The sequence below is a fragment of the Telmatherina bonti genome (genome assembly GCF_933228915.1).
Source record: "Telmatherina bonti genome assembly, chromosome: 15".
In the NCBI taxonomy this organism is placed as follows: domain Eukaryota; kingdom Metazoa; phylum Chordata; class Actinopteri; order Atheriniformes; family Telmatherinidae; genus Telmatherina; species Telmatherina bonti.
The window spans coordinates 2095904-2123752 of NC_136613.1; the positions used below are offsets into that span (position 1 = coordinate 2095904).

General features: G+C 49.3%; 1 protein-coding gene across 1 annotated transcript; it reads left to right on the plus strand.

The window, feature by feature from the left end:
• The first annotated feature begins 1000 nt into the window (after window positions 1-1000).
• ube2g2 (ubiquitin-conjugating enzyme E2G 2) lies at window positions 1001-27452 on the plus strand. Its single transcript, XM_079253921.1, has 6 exons — window positions 1001-1157; window positions 22886-22921; window positions 23571-23616; window positions 25177-25295; window positions 26804-26944; window positions 27018-27452. Exons 1-6 carry the CDS (start codon window positions 1115-1117, stop codon window positions 27128-27130), a joined length of 498 nt encoding a protein of 165 aa, XP_079110047.1. The 5' UTR covers window positions 1001-1114; the 3' UTR covers window positions 27131-27452.
• Window positions 27453-27849: the final 397 nt, after the last annotated feature.

Sequence of the window (27849 nt, forward strand, 5' to 3'; positions counted from 1 at the left end):
ATATATATATATATATATATATATATATATATATATATGTATATATATATATACATATATAATGTATATATACCACTCATATATATATATATATATATATATATATATATATATATATATATATATATATATACCACTCATATATATATATATATATATATATATATATATATATATATATATATATATATATACATACATATATATATATATATATATATATATATATATATATATATATATATATATATATATATATATATATACATACATATACATATATATATATATATATATATATATATATATATATATATATATATATATATATATATATATATATATATATGTATATATACCACTCATATATATATATATATATATATATATATATATATATATATATATATATATATATATATATATATATGTATATATATATATATATATATATATATATATATATATATATATATATATATATATATATATATACCACTCAGGAGAGTGTGGTACTCTCCAGCGCTCAATCAGGCGTCTACGTATATATGACGTCTATATATATATATATATATATATATATATATATATATATATATATATATATATATATATATATATATATATATATATATATATATATAAAACAAGAAAATAAATAAAATAAATAGCTCCGAAACACACGTCGAACAACCAATATATATATATATATATATATATATATATATATATATATATATATACACACCATATATTTATATATAATGGTATTTATATATATATATATATATATATATATATATATATATATATATATATATATATATATATATATATATATATATATATATATATATATATATATATATATATATATATACAGATATGAGCAGCTCGTATAGGCGGCGTGATACAATGTGGAATCTATGTATATTATGTCTATGGGCAGGGGGCGCGAGCTTTCCAACGACACACCGGAAACGTTCTTTGCACACGCGCAGCAGGACCAGCTGAGGGTCCGTTGTGGTTGTTAGAAGTGTGTTTCGGAGCTATTTATTTTATTTATTTTCTTGTTTTGTTTTTTGTTTGTTTGTTTTGCTCTCCGGTGGAAACTATGGCAGGGACCGCGCTGAAGAGGCTGATGGCCGAATACAAACGTGAGTTCCATCACGGTACAATCAGGTGGCGTTAGCAACCAGGCTAACGGTTAGCAGCTGTCTGTTTGCTCTCAGATAATGTTGGAAAGTTCCTGATTAATCTATCGGACAAGTCAGGTGTAGAAAGTCTGAAGGTTCCGGAACGATTCCAGCATCTACTCACAGACTTCTGTTTGTTTTAATGGCTTCTTGGTTCCATCCAGAACCTTCCTAACTGATTACATCAATGAGACAGCCAGGTAAAAAACTTGAGACAGGTAGGTAAACATCCTGAGACAAGCAGGTAAACATCCTGAGACAAGCAGGTAAACATCCTGAGACAAGCAGGTAAACATCCTGAGACAGGCAGGTAAACATCCCGAGACGGCCAGGTAAACATCCCGAGACAGCCAGGTAAACAACCTGAGAGAGGCAGGTAAACAACCTGAGACAGGCAGGTAAACATCCCGAGACGGCCAGGTAAACATCCCGAGACAGCCAGGTAAACAACCTGAGACAGCCAGGTCAACATCCTGAGACAGCCAGGTAAACATCCTGAGACGGCCAGGTCAACATCCTGAGACAGCCAGGTAAACATCCTGACACAGCCAGGTAAACATCCTGAGACAGGCAGGTAAACAACCTGAGACGGCCAGGTAAACAACCTGACACAGCCAGGTAAACATCCTGAGACAGGCAGGTAAACAACCTGAGACAGCCAGGTAAACAACCTGAGACGGCCAGGTAAACAACCTGACAAAGGCAGGTAAACAACCTGAGACAGGCAGGTAAACATCCTGAGACAGCCAGGTCAACATCCTGAGACAGCCAGGTAAACATCCTGAGAGAGGCAGGTAAACATCCTGAGACAGCCAGGTAAACAACCTGAGAGAGGCAGGTAAACAACCTGAGACAGCCAGGTAAACAACCTGAGACAGCCAGGTAAACATCCTGAGACAGGCAGGTAAACATCCTGAGACGGCCAGGTAAACGACCTGAGACAGCCAGGTAAACATCCTGAGACAGCCAGGTGAACAACCTGAGAGAGGCAGGTAAACATCCTGAGACAGCCAGGTAAACAACCTGAGAGAGGCAGGTAAACAACCTGAGACAGCCAGGTAAACATCCTGAGACAGGCAGGTAAACAACCTGAGAAAGCCAGGTAAACAACCTGAGAGAGGCAGGTAAACATCCTGAGAGATCCAGGTAAACAACCTGAGACAGGCAGGTCAAAATCCTGAGACAGCCAGGTAAACAACCTGAGAGAGGCAGGTAAACAACCTGAGACAGGCAGGTCAAAATCCTGAGACAGCCAGGTAAACATCCTGAGACAGGCAGGTAAACATCCTGAGACAGCCAGGTAAACAACCTGAGACAGCCAGGTAAACCTCCTGAGACAGCCAGGTAAACATCCTGAGACGGCCAGGTCAACATCCTGAGACAGCCAGGTAAACATCCTGACACAGCCAGGTAAACATCCTGAGACAGGCAGGTAAACAACCTGAGACGGCCAGGTAAACAACCTGACACAGCCAGGTAAACATCCTGAGACAGGCAGGTAAACAACCTGAGACAGCCAGGTAAACAACCTGAGACGGCCAGGTAAACAACCTGACAAAGGCAGGTAAACAACCTGAGACAGGCAGGTAAACATCCTGAGACAGCCAGGTCAACATCCTGAGACAGCCAGGTAAACATCCTGAGAGAGGCAGGTAAACATCCTGAGACAGGCAGGTAAACAACCTGAGAGAGGCAGGTAAACAACCTGAGAGAGGCAGGTAAACATCCTGAGACAGCCAGGTAAACAACCTGAGAGAGGCAGGTAAACATCCTGAGAGAGGCAGGTAAACATCCTGAGACAGGCAGGTAAACAACCTGAGAGAGGCAGGTAAACAACCTGAGACAGGCAGGTAAACATCCTGAGACAGGCAGGTAAAAATCCGGAGACAGCCAGGTAAACAACCTGAGACAGCCAGGTAAACAACCTGAGACGGCCAGGTAAACATCCTGAGACAGCCAGGTAAACATCCTGAGACAGCCAGTTAAACATCCTGAGACAGCCAGGTAAACAACCTGAGACGGCCAGGTAAACAACCTGAGACAGCCAGGTAAACAACCTGACACAGCCAGGTAAACAACCTGAAACAGCCAGGTAAACATCCTGAGACAGGCAGGTAAACAACCTGAGACGGCCAGGTAAACATCCTGAGACAGCCAGGTAAACAACCTGACACAGCCAGGTAAACAACCTGAGACGGCCAGGTAAACATCCTGAGAGAGGCAGGTAAACATCCTGAGACAGCCAGGTAAACAACCTGAGAGAGGCAGGTAAACAACCTGAGACAGCCAGGTAAACATCCTGAGACAGGCAGGTAAACAACCTGAGAAAGCCAGGTAAACAACCTGAGACAGGCAGGTAAACAACCTGAGAGAGGCAGGTAAACATCCTGAGACAGGCAGGTAAACAACCTGAGACAGGCAGGTAAACATCCTGAGACAGCCAGGTAAACATCCTGAGACGGCCAGGTAAACAACCTGAGACGGCCAGGTAAATATCCTGAGACGGCCAGGTAAACATCCTGAGACGGCCAGGTAAACAACCTGAGACGGCCAGGTAAACAACCTGAGACGGCCAGGTAAACATCCTGAGACGGCCAGGTAAACAACCTGAGACGGCCAGGTAAACATCCTGAGACGGCCAGGTAAACATCCTGAGACGGCCAGGTAAACATCCTGAGACGGCCAGGTAAACAACCTGAGACGGCCAGGTAAACAACCTGAAACGGCCAGGTAAACAACCTGAGACGGCCAGGTAAACAACCTGAAACAGCCAGGTAAACATCCTGAGACAGGCAGGTAAACAACCTGAGACAGCCAGGTAAACATCCTGAGAGAGGCAGGTAAACAACCTGACACAGCCAGGTAAACATCCTGAGACATGCAGGTAAACAACCTGAGACAGCCAGGTAAACATCCTGAGACGGCCAGGTAAACATCCTGAGACAGCCAGGTAAACGACCTGAGACGGCCAGGTAAACAACCTGACACAGGCAGGTAAACATCCTGAGACGGCCAGGTAAACAACCTGAGACGGCCAGGTAAACAACCTGAGACGGCCAGGTAAACAACCTGAGACGGCCAGGTAAACATCCTGAGACGGCCAGGTAAACATCCTGAGACGGCCAGGTAAACAACTTGAGACGGCCAGGTAAACAACCTGAGACAGGCAGGTAAACAACCTGAGACGGCCAGGTAAACAACCTGAGACTGCCAGGTAAACAACCTGAGACGGCCAGGTAAACAACCTGAGACAGGCAGGTAAACATCCTGAGACGGCCACGTAAACATCCTGAGAGAGGCAGGTAAACAACCTGAGAGAGGCAGGTAAACAACCAGAGACAGCCAGGTAAACAACCTGAGACAGCCAGGTAAACAACCTGAGAGAGGCAGGTAAACATCCTGAGACAGGCAGGTAAACAACCTGAGACAGGCAGGTAAACGACCTGAGACAGCCAGGTAAACATCCTCTACCGGCCAGGTAAAAATCCTGAGACAGCCAGGTAAACAACCTGAGACGGCCAGGTAAACAACCTGAGACGGCCAGGTAAACAACCTGAGACGGCCAGGTAAACAACCTGAGAAAGCCAGGTAAACAACCTGAGACAGCCAGGTAAACATCCTGAGACAGGCAGGTAAACAACCTGAGACAGGCAGGTAAACATCCTGAGACAGGCAGGTAAAAATCCGGAGACAGCCAGGTAAACAACTTGAGACAGGCAGGTAAACAACCAGAGACAGGCAGGTAAACATCCAGAGACAGGCAGGTAAACAACCTGAGACGGCCAGGTAAACAACCTGAGACGGCCAGGTAAACAACCTGAGACAGGCAGGTAAACATCCTGAGACAGCCACGTAAACATCCTGAGACAGCCACGTAAACATCCTGAGAGAGGCAGGTAAACAACCTGAGAGAGGCAGGTAAACAACCAGAGACAGCCAGGTAAACAACCTGAGACAGCCAGGTAAACAACCTGAGACAGCCAGGTAAACAACCTGAGAGAGGCAGGTAAACATCCTGAGACAGGCAGGTGAACATCCTGAGACAGCCAGGTAAACAACCTGAGAGAGGCAGGTAAACAACCTGAGAGAGGCAGGTAAACAACCTGAGAGAGGCAGGTAAACAACCTGAGACAGCCAGGTAAACATCCTGAGACAGGCAGGTAAACAACCTGAGAAAGCCAGGTAAACAACCTGAGACAGGCAGGTAAACAACCTGAGAGAGGCAGGTAAACATCCTGAGACAGGCAGGTAAACAACCTGAGACAGGCAGGTAAACATCCTGAGACAGCCAGGTAAACATCCTGAGACGGCCAGGTAAACAACCTGAGACGGCCAGGTAAACATCCTGAGACGGCCAGGTAAACATCCTGAGACGGCCAGGTAAACAACCTGAGACGGCCAGGTAAACAACCTGAGACGGCCAGGTAAACATCCTGAGACGGCCAGGTAAACAACCTGAGACGGCCAGGTAAACATCCTGAGACGGCCAGGTAAACAACCTGAGACGGCCAGGTAAACAACCTGAAACGGCCAGGTAAACAACCTGAGACGGCCAGGTAAACAACCTGAAACAGCCAGGTAAACATCCTGAGACAGGCAGGTAAACAACCTGAGACAGCCAGGTAAACATCCTGAGAGAGGCAGGTAAACAACCTGACACAGCCAGGTAAACATCCTGAGACATGCAGGTAAACAACCTGAGACAGCCAGGTAAACATCCTGAGACGGCCAGGTAAACATCCTGAGACAGCCAGGTAAACGACCTGAGACGGCCAGGTAAACAACCTGACACAGGCAGGTAAACATCCTGAGACAGCCAGGTAAACAACCTGAGACGGCCAGGTAAACAACCTGAGACGGCCAGGTAAACAACCTGAGACGGCCAGGTAAACATCCTGAGACGGCCAGGTAAACATCCTGAGACGGCCAGGTAAACATCCTGAGACGGCCAGGTAAACAACTTGAGACGGCCAGGTAAACAACCTGAGACAGGCAGGTAAACAACCTGAGACGGCCAGGTAAACAACCTGAGACAGGCAGGTAAACATCCTGAGACGGCCACGTAAACATCCTGAGAGAGGCAGGTAAACAACCTGAGAGAGGCAGGTAAACAACCAGAGACAGCCAGGTAAACAACCTGAGACAGCCAGGTAAACAACCTGAGAGAGGCAGGTAAACATCCTGAGACAGCCAGGTAAACAACCTGAGAGAGGCAGGTAAACAACCTGAGACAGTCAGGTAAACATCCTGAGACAGGCAGGTAAACAACCTGAGAAAGCCAGGTAAACAACCTGAGACAGCCAGGTAAACAACCTGACACAGCCAGGTAAACATCCTGAGACAGGCAGGTAAACAACCTGAGACGGCCAGGTCAACATCCTGAGACAGCCAGGTAAACAACCTGAGACAGGCAGGTAAACGACCTGAGACAGCCAGGTAAACATCCTGAGACAGGCAGGTAAACAACCTGAGACAGGCAGGTAAACGACCTGAGACAGGCAGGTAAACATCCTGAGACAGCCAGGTAAACAACCTGAGACGGCCAGGTAAACAACATGAGACGGCCAGGTAAACAACCTGAGACAGGCAGGTAAACATCCTGAGACAGGCAGGTAAACAACCTGAGACGGCCAGGTAAACAACCTGAGACGGCCAGGTAAACAACCTGAGACAGCCACGTAAACATCCTGAGACAGCCACGTAAACATCCTGAGAGAGGCAGGTAAACAACCTGAGAGAGGCAGGTAAACAACCAGAGACAGCCAGGTAAACAACCTGAGACAGGCAGGTAAACAACCTGAGACAGGCAGGTAAACATCCTGAGACAGCCAGGTAAACAACTTGAGACAGGCAGGTAAACAACCAGAGACAGGCAGATAAACATCCAGAGACAGCCAAGTAAACAACCTGAGACAGGCAGGTAAACATCCTGAGACGGCCAGGTAAACAACCTGAGACGGCCAGGTAAACAACCTGAGACGGCCAGGTAAACAACCTGAGACAGGCAGGTAAACATCCTGAGACGGCCACGTAAACATCCTGAGAGAGGCAGGTAAACAACCTGAGAGAGGCAGGTAAACAACCAAAGACAGCCAGGTAAACAACCTGAGACAGCCAGGTAAACAACCTGAGACAGCCAGGTAAACAACCTGAGAGAGGCAGGTAAACAACCTGAGAGAGGCAGGTAAACAACCTGAGAGAGGCAGGTAAACAACCTGAGACAGCCAGGTAAACATCCTGAGACAGACAGGTAAACATCCTGAGACGGCCAGGTAAACATCCTGAGACAGCCAGGGAAACAACCTGAGACAGCCAGGTAAACATCCTGAGACGGCCAGGTAAACATCCTGAGACAGCCAGGTAAACATCCTGAGACAGCCAGGTAAACAACCTGAGACGGCCAGGTAAACAACCTGAGACAGCCAGGTAAACAACCTGAGACAGCCAGGTAAACAACCTGAAACAGCCAGGTAAACATCCTGAGACAGCCAGGTAAACAACCTGAGACGGCCAGGTAAACATCCTGAGACAGCCAGGTAAACAACCTGAGACAGGCAGGTAAACATCCTGAGACAGGCAGGTAAACATCCTGAGACAGCCAGGTAAACAACCTGTGACGGCCAGGTAAACAACCTGAGACAGGCAGGTAAACCTCCTGAGACGGCCACGTAAACATCCTGAGAGAGGCAGGTAAACAACCAGAGACAGCCAGGTAAACAACCTGAGAGAGGCAGGTAAACATCCTGAGACAGGCAGGTAAACATCCTGAGACAGCCAGGTAAACAATCTGAGAGAGGTAGGTAAACAACCTGAGACAGCCAGGTAAACATCCTGAGACAGGCAGGTAAACAACCTGAGAAAGCCAGGTAAACAACCTGAGAGAGGCAGGTAAACAACCTGAGAGAGGCAGGTAAACATCCTGAGACAGGCAGGTAAACAACCTGAGACAGGCAGGTAAACAACCAGAGACAGCCAGGTAAACAACCTGAGACAGCCAGGTAAAAAACCTGAGACAGCCAGGTAAACAACCTGAGACAGGCAGGTAAACAACCTGAGACAGGCAGGTAAACATCCTGAGACAGCCAGGTAAACAACTTGAGACAGGCAGGTAAACAACCTGAGACAGGTAGGTAAACATCCTGAGACAGCCAGGTAAACAACCTGAGACGGCCAGGTAAACAACCTGAGACGGCCAGGTAAACAACCTGAGACAGGCAGGTAAACATCCTGAGACGGCCACGTAAACATCCTGAGAGAGGCAGGTAAACAACCTGAGAGAGGCAGGTAAACAACCAGAGACAGCCAGGTAAACAACCTGAGACAGCCAGGTAAACAACCTGAGAGAGGCAGGTAAACATCCTGAGACAGCCAGGTAAACAACCTGAGAGAGGCAGGTAAACAACCTGAGAGAGGCAGGTAAACAACCTGAGACAGCCAGGTAAACATCCTGAGAAAGCCAGGTAAACAATCTGAGAAAGCCAGGTAAACAACCTGAGAGAGGCAGGTAAACAACCTGAGAGAGGCAGGTAAACAACCTGAGAGAGGCAGGTAAACATCCTGAGACAGGCAGGTAAACATCCTGAGACAGGCAGGTAAAAATCCGGAGACAGCCAGGTAAACAACTTGAGACAGCCAGGTAAACAACCTGAGAGAGGCAGGTAAACATCCTGAGACAATAAGGGGAAAAATCCTGAGACAGCCAGGTAAACATCCTGAGAGATCCAGGTAAACATCCTGAGACAGCCAGGTAAACAACCTGAGACAGCCAGGTAAACATCCTGAGACAGCCAGGTAAACAACCTGAGACAGCCAGGTAAACATCCTGAGAAAGGCAGGTAAACATCCTCAGACAGGCAGGTAAACATCCTGAGACAGCCAGGTAAACAACCTGAGACAGCCAGGTAAACGACCTGACACAGCCAGGTAAGCATCCTGAGAAAGCCAGGTAAACATACTGAGACGGCCAGGTAAACAACCTGAGACGGCCAGATAAACAACCTGAGACGGCCAGGTAAACATCCAGAGACGGCCAGGTAAACATCCTGAGACGGCCAGGTAAACATCCTGAGACAGCCAGGTAAACAACCTGAGACAGCCAGGTAAACATCCTGAGACGGACAGGTAAACATCCTGAGACGGCCAGGTAAACATCCTGAGACGGCCAGGTAAACATCCTGAGACAGCCAGGTAAACAACCAGAGACAGGCAGGTAAACATCCAGAGACAGCCAGGTAAACAACCTGAGACAGGCTGGTAAACATCCTGAGACATCCAGGTAAACAACCTGAGACGGCCAGGTAAACAACCTGAGACAGGCAGGTAAACATCCTGAGACGGCCACGTAAACATCCTGAGAGAGGCAGGTAAACAACCTGAGAGAGGCAGGTAAACAACCTGAGAGAGGCAGGTAAACAACCTGAGACAGCCAGGTAAACATCCTGAGACAGGCAGGTAAACAACCTGAGAAAGCCAGGTAAACGACCTGAGAGAGGCAGGTAAACAACCTGAGACAGCCAGGTAAACATCCTGAGACAGGCAGGTAAACAACCTGAGAAAGCCAGGTAAACAACCTGAGAGAGGCAGGTAAACAACCTGAGAGAGGCAGGTAAACATCCTGAGACAGGCAGGTAAACAACCTGAGACAGCCAGGTAAACAACCTGAGACAGGCAGGTAAACATCCTGAGACAGGCAGGTAAACAACTTGAGACAGGCAGGTAAACAACCAGAGACAGGCAGGTAAACAACCAGAGACAGGCAGGTAAACAACCTGAGACAGGCAGGTAAACATCCTGAGACAGCCAGGTAAACAACCTGAGACGGCCAGGTAAACAACCTGAGACGGCCAGGTAAACAACCTGAGACAGGCAGGTAAACATCCTGAGACGGCCACGTAAACATCCTGAGAGAGGCAGGTAAACAACCTGAGAGAGGCAGGTAAACAACCAGAGACAGCCAGGTAAACATCCTGAGACAGCCAGGTAAACAACCTGAGACAGCCAGGTAAACATCCTGAGACAGGCAGGTAAACAACCTGAGAAAGCCAGGTAAACATCCTGAGACATTAAGGTGAACAACCTGAAACAGCCAGGTAAACATCCACAAACGGCCAGGTAAACATCCTGAGACAGCCAGGTAAACAACCAGAGACAGCCAGGTAAACATCCTGAGACGGCCAGGTAAACATCCAGAGACGGCCAGGTAAACATCCTGAGACGGCCAGGTAAACAACCTGTCACAGCCAGGTAAACAACCTGAGACGGCCAGGTAAACAACCTGAGACAGGCAGGTAAACATCCTGAGACGGCCACGTAAACATCCTGAGAGAGGCAGGTAAACAACCAGAGACAGCCAGGTAAACAACCTGAGACAGCCAGGTGAACTACCTGAGAGAGGCAGGTAAACATCCTGAGACAGCCAGGTAAACAACCTGAGACAGCCAGGTAAACATCCTGAGACAGGCAGGTAAACAACCTGAGAAAGCCAGGTAAACATCCTGAGACATTAAGGTGAACAACCTGAAACAGCCAGGTAAACATCCTGAGACAGCCAGGTAAACAACCTGAGACAGCCAGGAAAACATCCTGAGACAGCCAGGTAAACAACCTGAGAAAGGCAGGTAAACATCCTGAGACAGGCAGGTAAACATCCTGAGACAGCCACGTAAACATCCTGAGACGGCCAGGTAAACAACCTGAGACAGCCAGGTAAACAACCTGAGACAGCCAGGTAAACGACCTGAGACAGCCAGGTAAGCATCCTGAGACAGCCAGGTAAACATACTGAGACAGCCAGGTAAACAACCTGAGACGGCCAGGTAAACAACCTGAGACGGCCAGGTAAACATCCTGAGACGGCCAGGTAAACAACCTGAGACGGCCAGGTAAACGACCTGAGACGGCCAGGTAAGCATCCTGAGACAGCCAGGTAAACATACTGAGACAGCCAGGTAAACAACCTGAGACGGCCAGGTAAACAACCTGAGACGGCCAGGTAAACAACCTGAGACGGCCACGTAAACATCCTGAGACGGCCACGTAAACATCCTGAGAGAGGCAGGTAAACAACCTGAGAGAGGCAGGTAAACAACCAGAGACAGCCAGGTAAACAACCTGAGACAGGCAGGTAAACAACCTGAGACAGGCAGGTAAACATCCTGAGACAGCCAGGTAAACAACTTGAGACAGGCAGGTAAACAACCAGAGACAGGCAGGTAAACATCCAGAGACAGCCAAGTAAACAACCTGAGACAGGCAGGTAAACATCCTGAGACGGCCAGGTAAACAACCTGAGACGGCCAGGTAAACAACCTGAGACGGCCAGGTAAACAACCTGAGACAGGCAGGTAAACATCCTGAGACGGCCACGTAAACATCCTGAGAGAGGCAGGTAAACAACCTGAGAGAGGCAGGTAAACAACCAAAGACAGCCAGGTAAACAACCTGAGACAGCCAGGTAAACAACCTGAGACAGCCAGGTGAACAACCTGAGAGAGGCAGGTAAACATCCTGAGACAGCCAGGTAAACAACCTGAGAGAGGCAGGTAAACAACCTGAGACAGCCAGGTAAACATCCTGAGAGAGGGAGGTAAACATCCTGAGAGAGGGAGGTAAACAACCTGAGAGAGGCAGGTAAACATCCTGAGACAGGCAGGTAAACATCCTGAGACAGGCAGGTAAAAATCCGGAGACAGCCAGGTAAACAACCTGAGACAGCCAGGTAAACATCCTGAGACAGCCAGGTAAACATCCTGAGACGGCCAGGTAAACATCCTGAGACAGCCAGGGAAACAACCTGAGACAGCCAGGTAAACATCCTGAGACGGCCAGGTAAACATCCTGAGACAGCCAGGTAAACATCCTGAGACAGCCAGGTAAACAACCTGAGACGGCCAGGTAAACAACCTGAGACAGCCAGGTAAACAACCTGAGACAGCCAGGTAAACAACCTGAAACAGCCAGGTAAACATCCTGAGACAGCCAGGTAAACAACCTGAGACGGCCAGGTAAACATCCTGAGACAGCCAGGTAAACAACCTGAGACAGGCAGGTAAACATCCTGAGACAGGCAGGTAAAAATCCTGAGACAGCCAGGTAAACAACCTGTGACGGCCAGGTAAACAACCTGAGACAGGCAGGTAAACCTCCTGAGACGGCCACGTAAACATCCTGAGAGAGGCAGGTAAACAACCAGAGACAGCCAGGTAAACAACCTGAGACAGCCAGGTAAACAACCTGAGAGAGGCAGGTAAACATCCTGAGACAGGCAGGTAAACATCCTGAGACAGCCAGGTAAACAATCTGAGAGAGGTAGGTAAACAACCTGAGACAGCCAGGTAAACATCCTGAGACAGGCAGGTAAACAACCTGAGAAAGCCAGGTAAACAACCTGAGAGAGGCAGGTAAACAACCTGAGAGAGGCAGGTAAACATCCTGAGACAGGCAGGTAAACAACCTGAGACAGGCAGGTAAACAACCAGAGACAGCCAGGTAAACAACCTGAGACAGCCAGGTAAAAAACCTGAGACAGCCAGGTAAACAACCTGAGACAGGCAGGTAAACAACCTGAGAGAGGCAGGTAAACATCCTGAGACAGGCAGGTAAACATCCTGAGACAGGCAGGTAAAAATCCGGAGACAGCCAGGTAAACAACCTGAGACAGCCAGGTAAACATCCTGAGACAGCCAGGTAAACATCCTGAGACGGCCAGGTAAACATCCTGAGACAGCCAGGGAAACAACCTGAGACAGCCAGGTAAACATCCTGAGACGGCCAGGTAAACATCCTGAGACAGCCAGGTAAACATCCTGAGACAGCCAGGTAAACAACCTGAGACGGCCAGGTAAACAACCTGAGACAGCCAGGTAAACAACCTGAGACAGCCAGGTAAACAACCTGAAACAGCCAGGTAAACATCCTGAGACAGCCAGGTAAACAACCTGAGACGGCCAGGTAAACATCCTGAGACAGCCAGGTAAACAACCTGAGACAGGCAGGTAAACATCCTGAGACAGGCAGGTAAAAATCCTGAGACAGCCAGGTAAACAACCTGTGACGGCCAGGTAAACAACCTGAGACAGGCAGGTAAACCTCCTGAGACGGCCACGTAAACATCCTGAGAGAGGCAGGTAAACAACCAGAGACAGCCAGGTAAACAACCTGAGACAGCCAGGTAAACAACCTGAGAGAGGCAGGTAAACATCCTGAGACAGGCAGGTAAACATCCTGAGACAGCCAGGTAAACAATCTGAGAGAGGTAGGTAAACAACCTGAGACAGCCAGGTAAACATCCTGAGACAGGCAGGTAAACAACCTGAGAAAGCCAGGTAAACAACCTGAGAGAGGCAGGTAAACAACCTGAGAGAGGCAGGTAAACATCCTGAGACAGGCAGGTAAACAACCTGAGACAGGCAGGTAAACAACCAGAGACAGCCAGGTAAACAACCTGAGACAGCCAGGTAAAAAACCTGAGACAGCCAGGTAAACAACCTGAGACAGGCAGGTAAACAACCTGAGACAGGCAGGTAAACATCCTGAGACAGCCAGGTAAACAACTTGAGACAGGCAGGTAAACAACCTGAGACAGGTAGGTAAACATCCTGAGACAGCCAGGTAAACAACCTGAGACGGCCAGGTAAACAACCTGAGACGGCCAGGTAAACAACCTGAGACAGGCAGGTAAACATCCTGAGACGGCCACGTAAACATCCTGAGAGAGGCAGGTAAACAACCTGAGAGAGGCAGGTAAACAACCAGAGACAGCCAGGTAAACAACCTGAGACAGCCAGGTAAACAACCTGAGAGAGGCAGGTAAACATCCTGAGACAGCCAGGTAAACAACCTGAGAGAGGCAGGTAAACAACCTGAGAGAGGCAGGTAAACAACCTGAGACAGCCAGGTAAACATCCTGAGAAAGCCAGGTAAACAATCTGAGAAAGCCAGGTAAACAACCTGAGAGAGGCAGGTAAACAACCTGAGAGAGGCAGGTAAACAACCTGAGAGAGGCAGGTAAACATCCTGAGACAGGCAGGTAAACATCCTGAGACAGGCAGGTAAAAATCCGGAGACAGCCAGGTAAACAACTTGAGACAGCCAGGTAAACAACCTGAGAGAGGCAGGTAAACATCCTGAGACAATAAGGGGAAAAATCCTGAGACAGCCAGGTAAACATCCTGAGAGATCCAGGTAAACATCCTGAGACAGCCAGGTAAACAACCTGAGACAGCCAGGTAAACATCCTGAGACAGCCAGGTAAACAACCTGAGACAGCCAGGTAAACATCCTGAGAAAGGCAGGTAAACATCCTCAGACAGGCAGGTAAACATCCTGAGACAGCCAGGTAAACGACCTGACACAGCCAGGTAAGCATCCTGAGAAAGCCAGGTAAACATACTGAGACGGCCAGGTAAACAACCTGAGACGGCCAGATAAACAACCTGAGACGGCCAGGTAAACAACCTGAGACGGCCAGGTAAACATCCTGAGACAGCCAGGTAAACATCCTGAGACAGCCAGGTAAACAACCTGAGACAGCCAGGTAAACATCCTGAGACGGACAGGTAAACATCCTGAGACAGCCAGGTAAACATCCTGAGACGGCCAGGTAAACATCCTGAGACGGCCAGGTAAACATCCTGAGACGGCCAGGTAAACATCCTGAGACAGCCAGGTAAACAACCTGAGACGGCCAGGTAAACAACCAGAGACAGGCAGGTAAACATCCAGAGACAGCCAGGTAAACAACCTGAGACAGGCTGGTAAACATCCTGAGACATCCAGGTAAACAACCTGAGACGGCCAGGTAAACAACCTGAGACAGGCAGGTAAACATCCTGAGACGGCCACGTAAACATCCTGAGAGAGGCAGGTAAACAACCTGAGAGAGGCAGGTAAACAACCTGAGAGAGGCAGGTAAACAACCTGAGACAGCCAGGTAAACATCCTGAGACAGGCAGGTAAACAACCTGAGAAAGCCAGGTAAACGACCTGAGAGAGGCAGGTAAACAACCTGAGACAGCCAGGTAAACATCCTGAGACAGGCAGGTAAACAACCTGAGAAAGCCAGGTAAACAACCTGAGAGAGGCAGGTAAACAACCTGAGAGAGGCAGGTAAACATCCTGAGACAGGCAGGTAAACAACCTGAGACAGCCAGGTAAACAACCTGAGACAGGCAGGTAAACATCCTGAGACAGGCAGGTAAACAACTTGAGACAGGCAGGTAAACAACCAGAGACAGGCAGGTAAACAACCAGAGACAGGCAGGTAAACAACCTGAGACAGGCAGGTAAACATCCTGAGACAGCCAGGTAAACAACCTGAGACGGCCAGGTAAACAACCTGAGACGGCCAGGTAAACAACCTGAGACAGGCAGGTAAACATCCTGAGACGGCCACGTAAACATCCTGAGAGAGGCAGGTAAACAACCTGAGAGAGGCAGGTAAACAACCAGAGACAGCCAGGTAAACATCCTGAGACAGCCAGGTAAACAACCTGAGACAGCCAGGTAAACATCCTGAGACAGGCAGGTAAACAACCTGAGAAAGCCAGGTAAACATCCTGAGACATTAAGGTGAACAACCTGAAACAGCCAGGTAAACATCCACAAACGGCCAGGTAAACATCCTGAGACAGCCAGGTAAACAACCAGAGACAGCCAGGTAAACATCCTGAGACGGCCAGGTAAACATCCAGAGACGGCCAGGTAAACATCCTGAGACGGCCAGGTAAACATCCTGAGACGGCCAGGTAAACATCCAGAGACGGCCAGGTAAACATCCTGAGACAGCCAGGTAAACAACCTGAGACAGGCAGGTAAACATCCTGAGACGGCCACGTAAACATCCTGAGAGAGGCAGGTAAACAACCAGAGACAGCCAGGTAAACAACCTGAGACAGCCAGGTGAACTACCTGAGAGAGGCAGGTAAACATCCTGAGACAGCCAGGTAAACAACCTGAGACAGCCAGGTAAACATCCTGAGACAGGCAGGTAAACAACCTGAGAAAGCCAGGTAAACATCCTGAGACATTAAGGTGAACAACCTGAAACAGCCAGGTAAACATCCTGAGACAGCCAGGTAAACAACCTGAGACAGCCAGGAAAACATCCTGAGACAGCCAGGTAAACAACCTGAGAAAGGCAGGTAAACATCCTGAGACAGGCAGGTAAACATCCTGAGACAGCCACGTAAACATCCTGAGACGGCCAGGTAAACAACCTGAGACGGCCAGGTAAACAACCTGAGACAGCCAGGTAAACGACCTGAGACAGCCAGGTAAGCATCCTGAGACAGCCAGGTAAACATACTGAGACAGCCAGGTAAACAACCTGAGACGGCCAGGTAAACAACCTGAGACGGCCAGGTAAACAACCTGAGACGGCCACGTAAACATCCTGAGACGGCCAGGTAAACATCCTGAGACAGCCAGGTAAACATCCACAAACGGCCAGGTAAACATCCTGAGACTGCCAGGTAAACAACCAGAGACGGCCAGGTAAACATCCTGAGACGGCCAGGTAAACAACCTGTCACAGCCAGGTAAACATCCTGAGACAGCCAGGTAAACGACCTGAAACGGCCAGGTAAACAACCTGAGACAGCCAGGTAAACATACTGAGACAGCCAGGTAAACAACCTGAGACGGCCAGGTAAACATCCTGAGACGGCCAGGTAAACATCCTGAGACAGCCAGGTAAACAACCTGAGACAGCCAGGTAAACATCCTGAGACGGCCAGGTAAACATCCTGAGACAGCCAGGTAAACAACCTGAGACGGCCAGGTAAACATCCTGAGACAGCCAGGTAAACAACCTGAGACAGCCAGGTAAACATCCTGAGACGGCCAGGTAAACATCCTGAGACGGCCAGGTAAACATCCTGAGACGGCCAGGTAAACATCCTGAGACAGCCAGGTAAACAACCTGAGACAGCCAGGTAAACATCCTGAGACGGCCAGGTAAACATCCTGAGACGGCCAGGTAAACAACCTGAGACGGCCAGGTAAACGACCTGAGACGGCCAGGTAAGCATCCTGAGACAGCCAGGTAAACATACTGAGACAGCCAGGTAAACAACCTGAGACGGCCAGGTAAACAACCTGAGACGGCCAGGTAAACAACCTGAGACGGCCACGTAAACATCCTGAGACGGCCAGGTAAACATCCTGAGACAGCCAGGTAAACAACCTGAGACAGCCAGGTAAACGACCTGAGACAGCCAGGTAAGCATCCTGAGACAGCCAGGTAAACATACTGAGACAGCCAGGTAAACAACCTGAGACGGCCAGGTAAACAACCTGAGACGGCCAGGTAAACAACCTGAGACGGCCACGTAAACATCCTGAGACGGCCAGGTAAACATCCTGAGACAGCCAGGTAGACATCCACAAACGGCCAGGTAAACATCCTGAGACAGCCAGGTAAACAACCAGAGACAGCCAGGTAAACATCCTGAGACGGCCAGGTAAACAACCTGAGACGGCCAGGTAAACAACCTGAGACGGCCAGGTAAACAACCTGAGACGGCCACGTAAACATCCTGAGACGGCCAGGTAAACATCCTGAGACAGCCAGGTAAACAACCTGAGACAGCCAGGTAAACGACCTGAGACAGCCAGGTAAGCATCCTGAGACAGCCAGGTAAACATACTGAGACAGCCAGGTAAACAACCTGAGACGGCCAGGTAAACAACCTGAGACGGCCACGTAAACATCCTGAGACGGCCAGGTAAACATACTGAGACAGCCACGTAAACATCCACAAACGGCCAGGTAAACTACCTGAGACAGCCAGGTAAACAACCAGAGACAGCCAGGTAAACATCCTGAGACGGCCAGGTAAACATCCAGAGACGGCCAGGTAAACATCCTGAGACGGCCAGGTAAACAACCTGTCACAGCCAGGTAAACATCCTGAGACAGCCAGGTAAACGACCTGAGACGGCCAGGTAAACATCCTGAGACAGCCAGGTAAACAACCTGAGACAGCCAGGTAAACATCCTGAGACGGCCAGGTAAACATCCAGAGACAGCCAGGTAAACATCCTGAGACGGCCAGGTAAACATCCTGAGACGGCCAGGTAAACAACCTGAGACGGCCAGGTAAACATCCTGAGACAGCCAGGTAAACATCCTCAGACAGCCAGGTAAACATCCTGAGACGGCCAGGTAAACATCCTGAGACGGCCAGGTAAACAACCTCAGACGGACAGGTAAACAACCTGACACAGCCAGGTAAACAACCTGAAACAGCCAGGTAAACATCCTGAGACAGGCAGGTAAACAACCTGAGACGGCCAGGTAAACATCCTGAGACAGCCAGGTAAACAACCTGACACAGCCAGGTAAACAACCTGAAACAGCCAGGTAAACAACCTGAAACAGCCAGGTAAACAACCTGAGACAGCCATGTAAACATCCTGAGACAGGCAGGTAAACAACCTGAGACAGGCAGGTAAACAACCTGAGACAGCCAGGTAAACATCCTGAGACGGCCAGGTAAACAACCTGAGACAGCCAAGTAAACATACTGAGACAGCCAGGTAAACAACCTGAGACGGCCAGGTAAACATCCTGAGACGGCCAGGTAAACATCCTGAGACAGCCAGGTAAACAACCTGAGACGGCCAGGTAAACATCCTGAGACAGCCAGGTAAACATCCTGAGACAGGCAGGTAAACGACGTGAGACGGCCAGGTAAACAACCATAGACGGCCAGGTAAACAACGTGAGACAGCCAGGTAAACATACTGAGACAGCCAGGTAAACATCCTGACACAGCCAGGTAAGCATCCTGAGACAGCCAGGTAAACAACCTGAGACAGCCAGGTAAACATCCTGACACAGCCAGGTAAACATACTGAGACAGCCAGGTAAACAACCTGAGACATTAAGGTAAACAACCTGAAACAGCCAGGTAAAGATCCTGAGACAGCCAGGTAAACAACCTGAGACAGCCAGGTAAACATCCTGAGACAGCCAAGTAAACAACCTGAGAAAGGCAGGTAAACATCCTGAGACAGCCAGGTAAACATACTGAGACAGCCAGGTAAACAACCTCAGACGGCCAGGTAAACAACCTGAGACGGCCAGGTAAACATCCAGAGACGGCCAGGTAAACATCCTGAGACGGCCAGGTAAACATCCTGAGACGGCCAGGTAAACATCCAGAGACGGCCAGGTAAACATCCTGAGACGGCCAGGTAAACATCCTGAGACAGCCAGGTAAACAACCTGAGACAGCCAGGTAAACGAACTGACACAGCCAGGTAAGCATCCTGAGACAGCCAGGTAAACAACCTGAGACAGCCATGTAAACATCCTGAGACATTAAGGTAAACATCCTGAGACGGCCAGGTAAGCATCCTGAGACAGCCAGGTAAACATACTGAGACAGCCAGGTAAACAACCTGAGACGGCCAGGTAAACATCCTGAGACAGCCAGGTAAACATCCTGAGACAGCCAGGTAAACAACCTGAAACAGCCAGGTAAACATCCTGAGACAGCCAGGTAAACATCCTGAGACAGCCAGGTAAACAACCTGAAACAGCCAGGTAAACATCCTGAGACAGCCACGTAAACATCCTGAGACAGCCACGTAAATATCCTGAGACGGCCAGGTAAACAACCTGAGACAGCCAGGTAAACGACCTGAGACGGCCAGGTAAACAACCTGAGACGGCCAGGTAAACATCCAGAGACGGCCAGGTAAACATCCTGAGACAGCCAGGTAAACATCCTGAGACATCCAGGTAAACAACCTGAGACGGCCAGGTAAACATCCTGAGACAGCCAGGTAAACAACCTGAGACGGCCAGGTAAACAACCAGAGACGGCCAGGTAAACATCCTGAGACAGCCAGGTAAACATACTGAGACAGCCAGGTAAACAACCTGAGACAGCCATGTAAACATCCTGAGACAGGCAGGTAAACAACCTGAGACAGCCAGGTAAACATCCTGAGACGGCCAGGTAAACATCCTGAGACAGCCAGGTAAACATACTGAGACAGCCAGGTAAACAACCTGAGACGGCCAGGTAAACATCCTGAGACGCCAGGTAAACATCCTGAGACAGCCAGGTAAACAACCTGAGACGGCCAGGTAAACATCCTGAGACAGCCAGGTAAACATCCTGAGACAGGCAGGTAAACGACCTGAGACGGCCAGGTAAACATCCTGACACAGCCAGGTAAACATCCTGAGACAGCCAGGTAAACATCCTGAGACAGCCAGGTAAACATCCTGAGACGGCCAGGTAAACATCCTGAGACAGCCAGGTAAACAACCTGAGACATTAAGGTAAACAACCTGAAACAGCCAGGTAAAGATCCTGAGACAGCCAGGTAAACAACCTGAGACAGCCAGGTAAACATCCTGAGACAGCCAAGTAAACAACCTGAGAAAGGCAGGTAAACATCCTGAGACAGCCAGGTAAACATACTGAGACAGCCAGGTAAACAACCTCAGACGGCCAGGTAAACAACCTGAGACGGCCAGGTAAACATCCAGAGACGGCCAGGTAAACATCCTGAGACGGCCAGGTAAACATCCTGAGACGGCCAGGTAAACATCCAGAGACGGCCAGGTAAACATCCTGAGACGGCCAGGTAAACATCCTGAGACAGCCAGGTAAACAACCTGAGACAGCCAGGTAAACGAACTGACACAGCCAGGTAAGCATCCTGAGACAGCCAGGTAAACAACCTGAGACAGCCATGTAAACATCCTGAGACATTAAGGTAAACATCCTGAGACGGCCAGGTAAGCATCCTGAGACAGCCAGGTAAACATACTGAGACAGCCAGGTAAACAACCTGAGACGGCCAGGTAAACATCCTGAGACAGCCAGGTAAACATCCTGAGACAGCCAGGTAAACAACCTGAAACAGCCAGGTAAACATCCTGAGACAGCCAGGTAAACATCCTGAGACAGCCAGGTAAACAACCTGAAACAGCCAGGTAAACATCCTGAGACAGCCACGTAAACATCCTGAGACAGCCACGTAAATATCCTGAGACGGCCAGGTAAACAACCTGAGACAGCCAGGTAAACGACCTGAGACGGCCAGGTAAACAACCTGAGACGGCCAGGTAAACATCCAGAGACGGCCAGGTAAACATCCTGAGACAGCCAGGTAAACATCCTGAGACATCCAGGTAAACAACCTGAGACGGCCAGGTAAACATCCTGAGACAGCCAGGTAAACAACCTGAGACGGCCAGGTAAACAACCAGAGACGGCCAGGTAAACATCCTGAGACAGCCAGGTAAACATACTGAGACAGCCAGGTAAACAACCTGAGACAGCCATGTAAACATCCTGAGACAGGCAGGTAAACAACCTGAGACAGCCAGGTAAACATCCTGAGACGGCCAGGTAAACATCCTGAGACAGCCAGGTAAACATACTGAGACAGCCAGGTAAACAACCTGAGACGGCCAGGTAAACATCCTGAGACGCCAGGTAAACATCCTGAGACAGCCAGGTAAACAACCTGAGACGGCCAGGTAAACATCCTGAGACAGCCAGGTAAACATCCTGAGACAGGCAGGTAAACGACCTGAGACGGCCAGGTAAACATCCTGACACAGCCAGGTAAACATCCTGAGACAGCCAGGTAAACAACCTGAGACAGCCAGGTAAACATCCTGAGACGGCCAGGTAAACATCCTGAGACAGCCAGGTAAACATCCTGAGACGGCCAGGTAAACATCCTGAGACGGCCAGGTAAACATCCTGAGACGGCCAGGTAAACAACCTGACACAGCCAGGTAAAGATCTTGAGACAGCCAGGTAAACATCCTGAGACGGCCAGGTAAACATCCAGAGACAGCCAGGTAAACAACCTGACACAGCCAGGTAAACAACCTGAGACAGCCAGGTAAACGACCTGAGACGGCCAGGTAAACAACCTGAGACGGCCAGGTAAACATCCTGAGACAGCCAGGTAAACAACCTGACACAGCCAGGTAAACATCCTGACACAGCCAGGTAAACAACCTGAAACTGCCAGGTAAACATCCTGACACATTAAAGTAAACAACCTGAGACAGCCAGGTAAACATCCTGAGACAGGCAGGTAAACAACCTGAGACAGCCAGGTAAACATACTGAGACAGCCAGGTAAACAACCTGAGAAAGGCAGGTAAACATCCTTAGACAGCCAGGTAAACAACCTGACACAGCCAGGTAAACAACCTGAAACTGCCAGGTAAACATCCTGAGACATTAAAGTAAACAACCTGAAACAGCCAGGTAAACATCCTGTGACAGCCAGGTAAACATCCTGAGATATTCAGGTAAACAACCTGAGACAGCGGTTAAATGTTGATCCATGTGGATTTTGTAGCATTGGCTTTATCAGGGATTAGTCCTTAACCAGATTAGTTCTGGTTATTTATTTATTTATTTATTAATTTATTTACCGGTTTCAGTTTTCAAAACTACAGCGTGACTTTGTTAGCAGTTAGCGGTTAGCTTAACATTAGCACAGCAGCTCCTGGTTCTTCTGGTTCTGTTTGTCACTTATTTCTACTTTTTTCTTTTCGGACCAGATATACGTGTGATCTTAAACTCTAGACCATAAGGTTAGATCCGTCCCAGCCCAGTTCTAGCTCCGGTTCTGGTTCTGGATCATAGACAGGATGTCTCAACATTTGCAGATGTGTAAATGATGTGTTTGTGTTTCAGAGTTGACCCTGAACCCACCTGAAGGCATCGTTGCAGGTGAGAAACCCGACCGACCCCATCTCCATCCTGTTGGTTCTGATGGGTCGGAACATCCGGTTTCAGTCAGGTCCAGTTCACATTGCTGGTTGTTGACTTCCTCCTAAACCAAGTCAGGTTTCAGATATTTGCACCCGAACACACCGATGGTCTGAGCCCATTCCGACTTCCAGAACCGGACTAATGGACCACCACCGTGCAGGAACTCCAAGGACAGCAGAGTTCTGATCAGCTCTTCAGGCCAGACTCAGATGTGGATCGGGGTTCTGCTTGTTAAGATCTGAGCCACTGGTGTACTGGACCGGTTTGTCTGGTCCAGTTCTGCTCACACCATTAGCACTGATGAAACTGGTTGATAATTGGGCCCAAAGTGGGTCGATTTGTTAATGAGCAGAATCTGTTTCCGGAAGATCAGGACCAGCTGTTCATATGGACCTCCGTCCCGGTCCCAGCTTACTGGAGGGAGGGATCCAGAAGGTTCTGATGTGTTTGTGTCTTAGGTTTTTTCATCCTGATCCAGATTTTCATCCGTTTTTCCCTCAATAACAACCAGAAACCGGGTCAGAATCCATCTGGTTCCGTTCAGAAGGAGCCTTGTTCAGTCAGCATCTAACCGACCCGGTAGTGATCCCATCTGTTTGTTCTGCAGGTCCAGCCAACGAGGAGAACTTCTTCGAGTGGGAAGCGCTCATCATGTGAGTACATGCCGACCCACACCCTCGTCTTCATGGAAACAGACCAGGTCCACGTCTTTACTGTTCTTCAGTAAATAAAAACAATGAAACAACAATAAACGAATAAAAACAAGTCAGATTTAATCAGATGTACCAGAACCAGAACCAGTCCCTGACATGTTACATATTAGCTCTGTTATAGATTCAAATCCATCCGCTGTGCTGGAAACGCAAATGCTGGAAACCACCCTGGAACGTAGGAAAAGTTGTTTCCTAACTAGTTCCCTAACCCTCACCCCCCCCCCCCGTCGGTGGAACTGGTGGTCGCACATGAAGGCTCTGCTCCTTTGGATGAATTCCAGTCTGTACTCGCAGAGACGGGAAACAGACTGAAGCTGTCTGTCCAACAGACCCAGTCTCCCTCAGTTAAAGACATTGGGATACCAGAGGCTCCCCTGTGAGGGAAACCATTGACAGCAGTCTGTCTTCGGGTATTGTGCTCTCATTCTGTAAAGAAGCTGTTGTTGAACCGTTAATTAAAAAGCCCAGCCTTGACCCTGCAGTTCTTTCCAACTATCGACCAACATCAAACTCACCATTTATGTCAAAAACTTTAGAGAAGACCGTAGTTTTACAGCTGCAGTCTTTTTTGGATCATAATGGCACTTTAGACACTTTCCAGTCAGGCTATAAAGTCTTTCAAAGCAAAGAATCTGCACTTCTGACGGTTTTTAATGACTGATGCTGGTAATTCTGCCATTTTACTGCTTTTAGACCTGAATGCTGCTTTTGACAGTTGACCACACAATTCTTTTAAATTGTCTAGAACACTATGTGGGTATCAGGGGGGGCAGTCTTAGATTAGTTCAGGTCATAGAAAGATCCTTTTCTGTCAGGCTGGGGGGCTCCACCTCGTCAACTGCCCCCCTGCATTGTGGAGTCCCCCATGGTTCAGCTCTTGGCCCTGTTTTATTCACGCTGTACCGCCTCCCTCTTGGCCATCACCTTCAGAAACATGGTGTCTCATATCACTTTTATGAAAAGAAAAAGCTATTGGAACTATTTTTATGTTTAGGACTAATCAATAGGGACAGTTTTAGCGGGGATGAGACGGCTCCAGGCGGCGGGCTGCTCCTCGCCGCGTGGCAACATCCACTGTTTGCTGGTGAGAGGGTCAGCAGAACCACGTGGGGTCCAGACGGACTGTTTACTTACAGGCCACATACCTGGTGACATCATCATGGCCACGACCTGTCGTTATCACAAACACACACACACACACACTCCGTTGTTTTCTTTCTGTTGTTTTTTCTCCTCCTGAAACAAGCTGCAGCAGCCTGATCAATAATCGATCAGCTGATCAGTCTGGGACTGTTGATCATCAGAATCGAGCTCACAACGAGGCCCTCCTCCTGCACTGAGAGCTGATTGGCTGAGCAGATACCCAATCAGAGTGATGGATGAAGGAAGGCGAGACCTGGATCTTCTGTCCACATGGGCTCAGTTCCTCTGGACCGGAACCAGAACCGGACCTGGACCCGTGTTGCGTGTTTTCAGAACCTGTGTGTTGGTGTGTTTCAGGGGTCCGGAGGACACGTGTTTTGAAGGCGGCGTGTTCCCGGCAGTCCTCAGCTTCCCGGCGGATTATCCTCTCAGCCCCCCCAAGATGAGGTTCACCTGTGACATGTTCCACCCCAACAGTAAGTCTCCGCCCACTCGCCACGCCGCCGCTCGGTCACACAGAGACGGTCGATACCACCCCCACCCCGGCATTAGACGAGCCAGAACACGCCGTTAGCATGTTGTTAGCGTGTTGTCGTTACAGCTGTGATTAGTGGGCTGATGTCATCGCAGACACAGTCTGAGCGTGCGCAGTGCTAATTAGAGGACAGAGTGCGGTACCCCGTCATCTTCACCGCCACCATCATCTTCCTTCCGTCACACGTCCCGCCTCCACGCCAACTCTGACCGGGCGTACCCAGAGCAGAGGAACAGAACGATGTTCTCCACAGCCAGACGTGGTGTAGCGGCCATCGGGCAGATGGAGGCAGGTGGAGGTGCCTCCATGCCCAGGAGGAAACCTGTTGTACAGCTGCAGATGTGTGCAGATAGTGGAGACGCTACATAACATGCTACTAAATGGTAACGTGTCCCGTTCAGCTGCGACCAGCGCTGTTGTCCCCGACCTCCAACCATCATGTTGGAACCAAACTGCTGCCAAACGTCTAGAAGTGATGCAACACATCAGAGGTGGAGAATCCCCCCCCCCCTCTCCGACCACATCTGCAGCGCTGCAACCCAGCTGGGACACACAGGAACACCAGTATGTTCCCAGTAAATAAACTGGAGTCAGAGACGTCTCATTTATGTCCGTTCATTTTATAATCTGAAACAAAGGAATGAAGCACTTCCAGCATCATCTGGAGCATTTTGTTCCAGCGTATCTCTGGACTCCTTCATTTTCCCGCCAGCTTCTAATCTGTGGGAGTGGGCAGCGCCCCCCCTTCCTCCTCCTGTGGACCAAGATGCACTTTCTCCCTACATTTTACTGTCTGACCACTTTATTTGTCCTTTCTGGATAAGTCCGGTGGTCTGATGAGACGCTGACAGCATCTGTCCCCTGCTGACCTCCTCTGACCTTTTATGGCCAACGTGGGCGTGGCCAGATGTTTCCTCACTGTGTTAAACTTCCTGTTGATCCTGATTTATGAAGGAAAGAGGCGTGGGACGTGCTGCTTTAGAAACCTGGAAGGTTCTCCTGGTTTCCATACGGACGCCGCCTGGAGGCATCGTTGATACGCAGGGTTAGAAATCAGACTCCTGGACCGTTCCACATCTCAGGCCACTCCCCGTTCTGATGTTTGGCACCACTTCCGTGGTCAGATGGCCCAACATGGAGGCCTGAGGAACTCATCTGCTGACCGCTACGTCGTTCCAGAAGCGCGCCTGATGGACGAATGTTTTACCCCCCCCACCGTTTGTGGTTTCTTCCCCGACTCTATCTGACCGCCGTCGAAGCGCTGCACATGTAGAGCGCCCAGTGCGGACCCCCGGCGGACGCCACGCAGCCCGACAACTGGTTCCCACAGACAACCTGAGGGCTGGCCTGGATCCGGTCTGAACAATACGAGTCAGAAAACTGAATGCATTTTAGAAATTTATTGATTGATCAGTAATGTGACCTCCTCCTCCTCTTCATCTTCGGCAGTCTATCCTGACGGGCGGGTGTGTATCTCCATCCTCCATGCTCCGGGCGACGACCCCATGGGATATGAGAGCAGCGCAGAGAGGTGGAGTCCGGTCCAGAGCGTGGAGAAGATCCTGCTGTCTGTGGTCAGCATGCTGGCAGGTAAACCGCTGGCACACCTGTATGACAGGTGGACGCCACCGAGCTTAACTCTTCCTCTCCTCCTCTTCCTCAGAGCCGAACGACGAGAGTGGCGCCAACGTGGACGCATCGAAAATGTGGCGCGAGGACAGAGAGCAGTTCTACAAACTGGCCCAGAAGATTGTGCGCAAGTCTCTCGGCCTGTAGAGATGATGTCATCAGAGTACGCCCAGTGCTCTGTGTGTGTGTGGTTGCCTCATCACCATGGAAACCAGCAGTATACACACACAGCTGCAGACGGACAGACAAATAAACTGATCAATGGGCTACGAAAAAGTGATGTCACACCGTGACGTCATCACAGCAAACTTTCATCCCCTTATCTCCTTTCACCATGGAAACAGCTCCGTCACTGTGAGGGGGATCTGCAGACTTTAACTCTTCCTGATCCTCAGCCAGCCGGAGCCGCCAGCGGCGCCGAGCTGCCAGGTCGATGACTTCCTGTTCATTAAAAGCACCCAACAGCTGATTGATTGTCTCATTTTTTCACACGTAAACACATCAGACCCTGTGGGTCCGGATCGGCCTGGACACAGGGTCCGGGGGGGGCGGGGTGGTCCGGATCAGCCTGTGTCTGCGTCTGGGTCCAGGTCCATGTTGCGGTTTGGATCTGGTGCTGGGTTCTGACATTAACTAGAACATTGCGTGTCCCTGAACAGTGGTGTGAACATCCATCCATCTTCAGCCTCTTATCCGGGGTCGGGTCGCGGGGGCAGCAGCCTAAGCAGGGAAGCCCAGACTTCCCTCTCCCCAGCCACATTTGCCAACTCTGCGGGGGGATCCCGAGGCGTTCCCAGGCCAGCCGAGAGATATAATCCCTCCAGCGTGTCCTGGGTCTTCCCCGGGGTCTCCTCCCAGAGGGACGT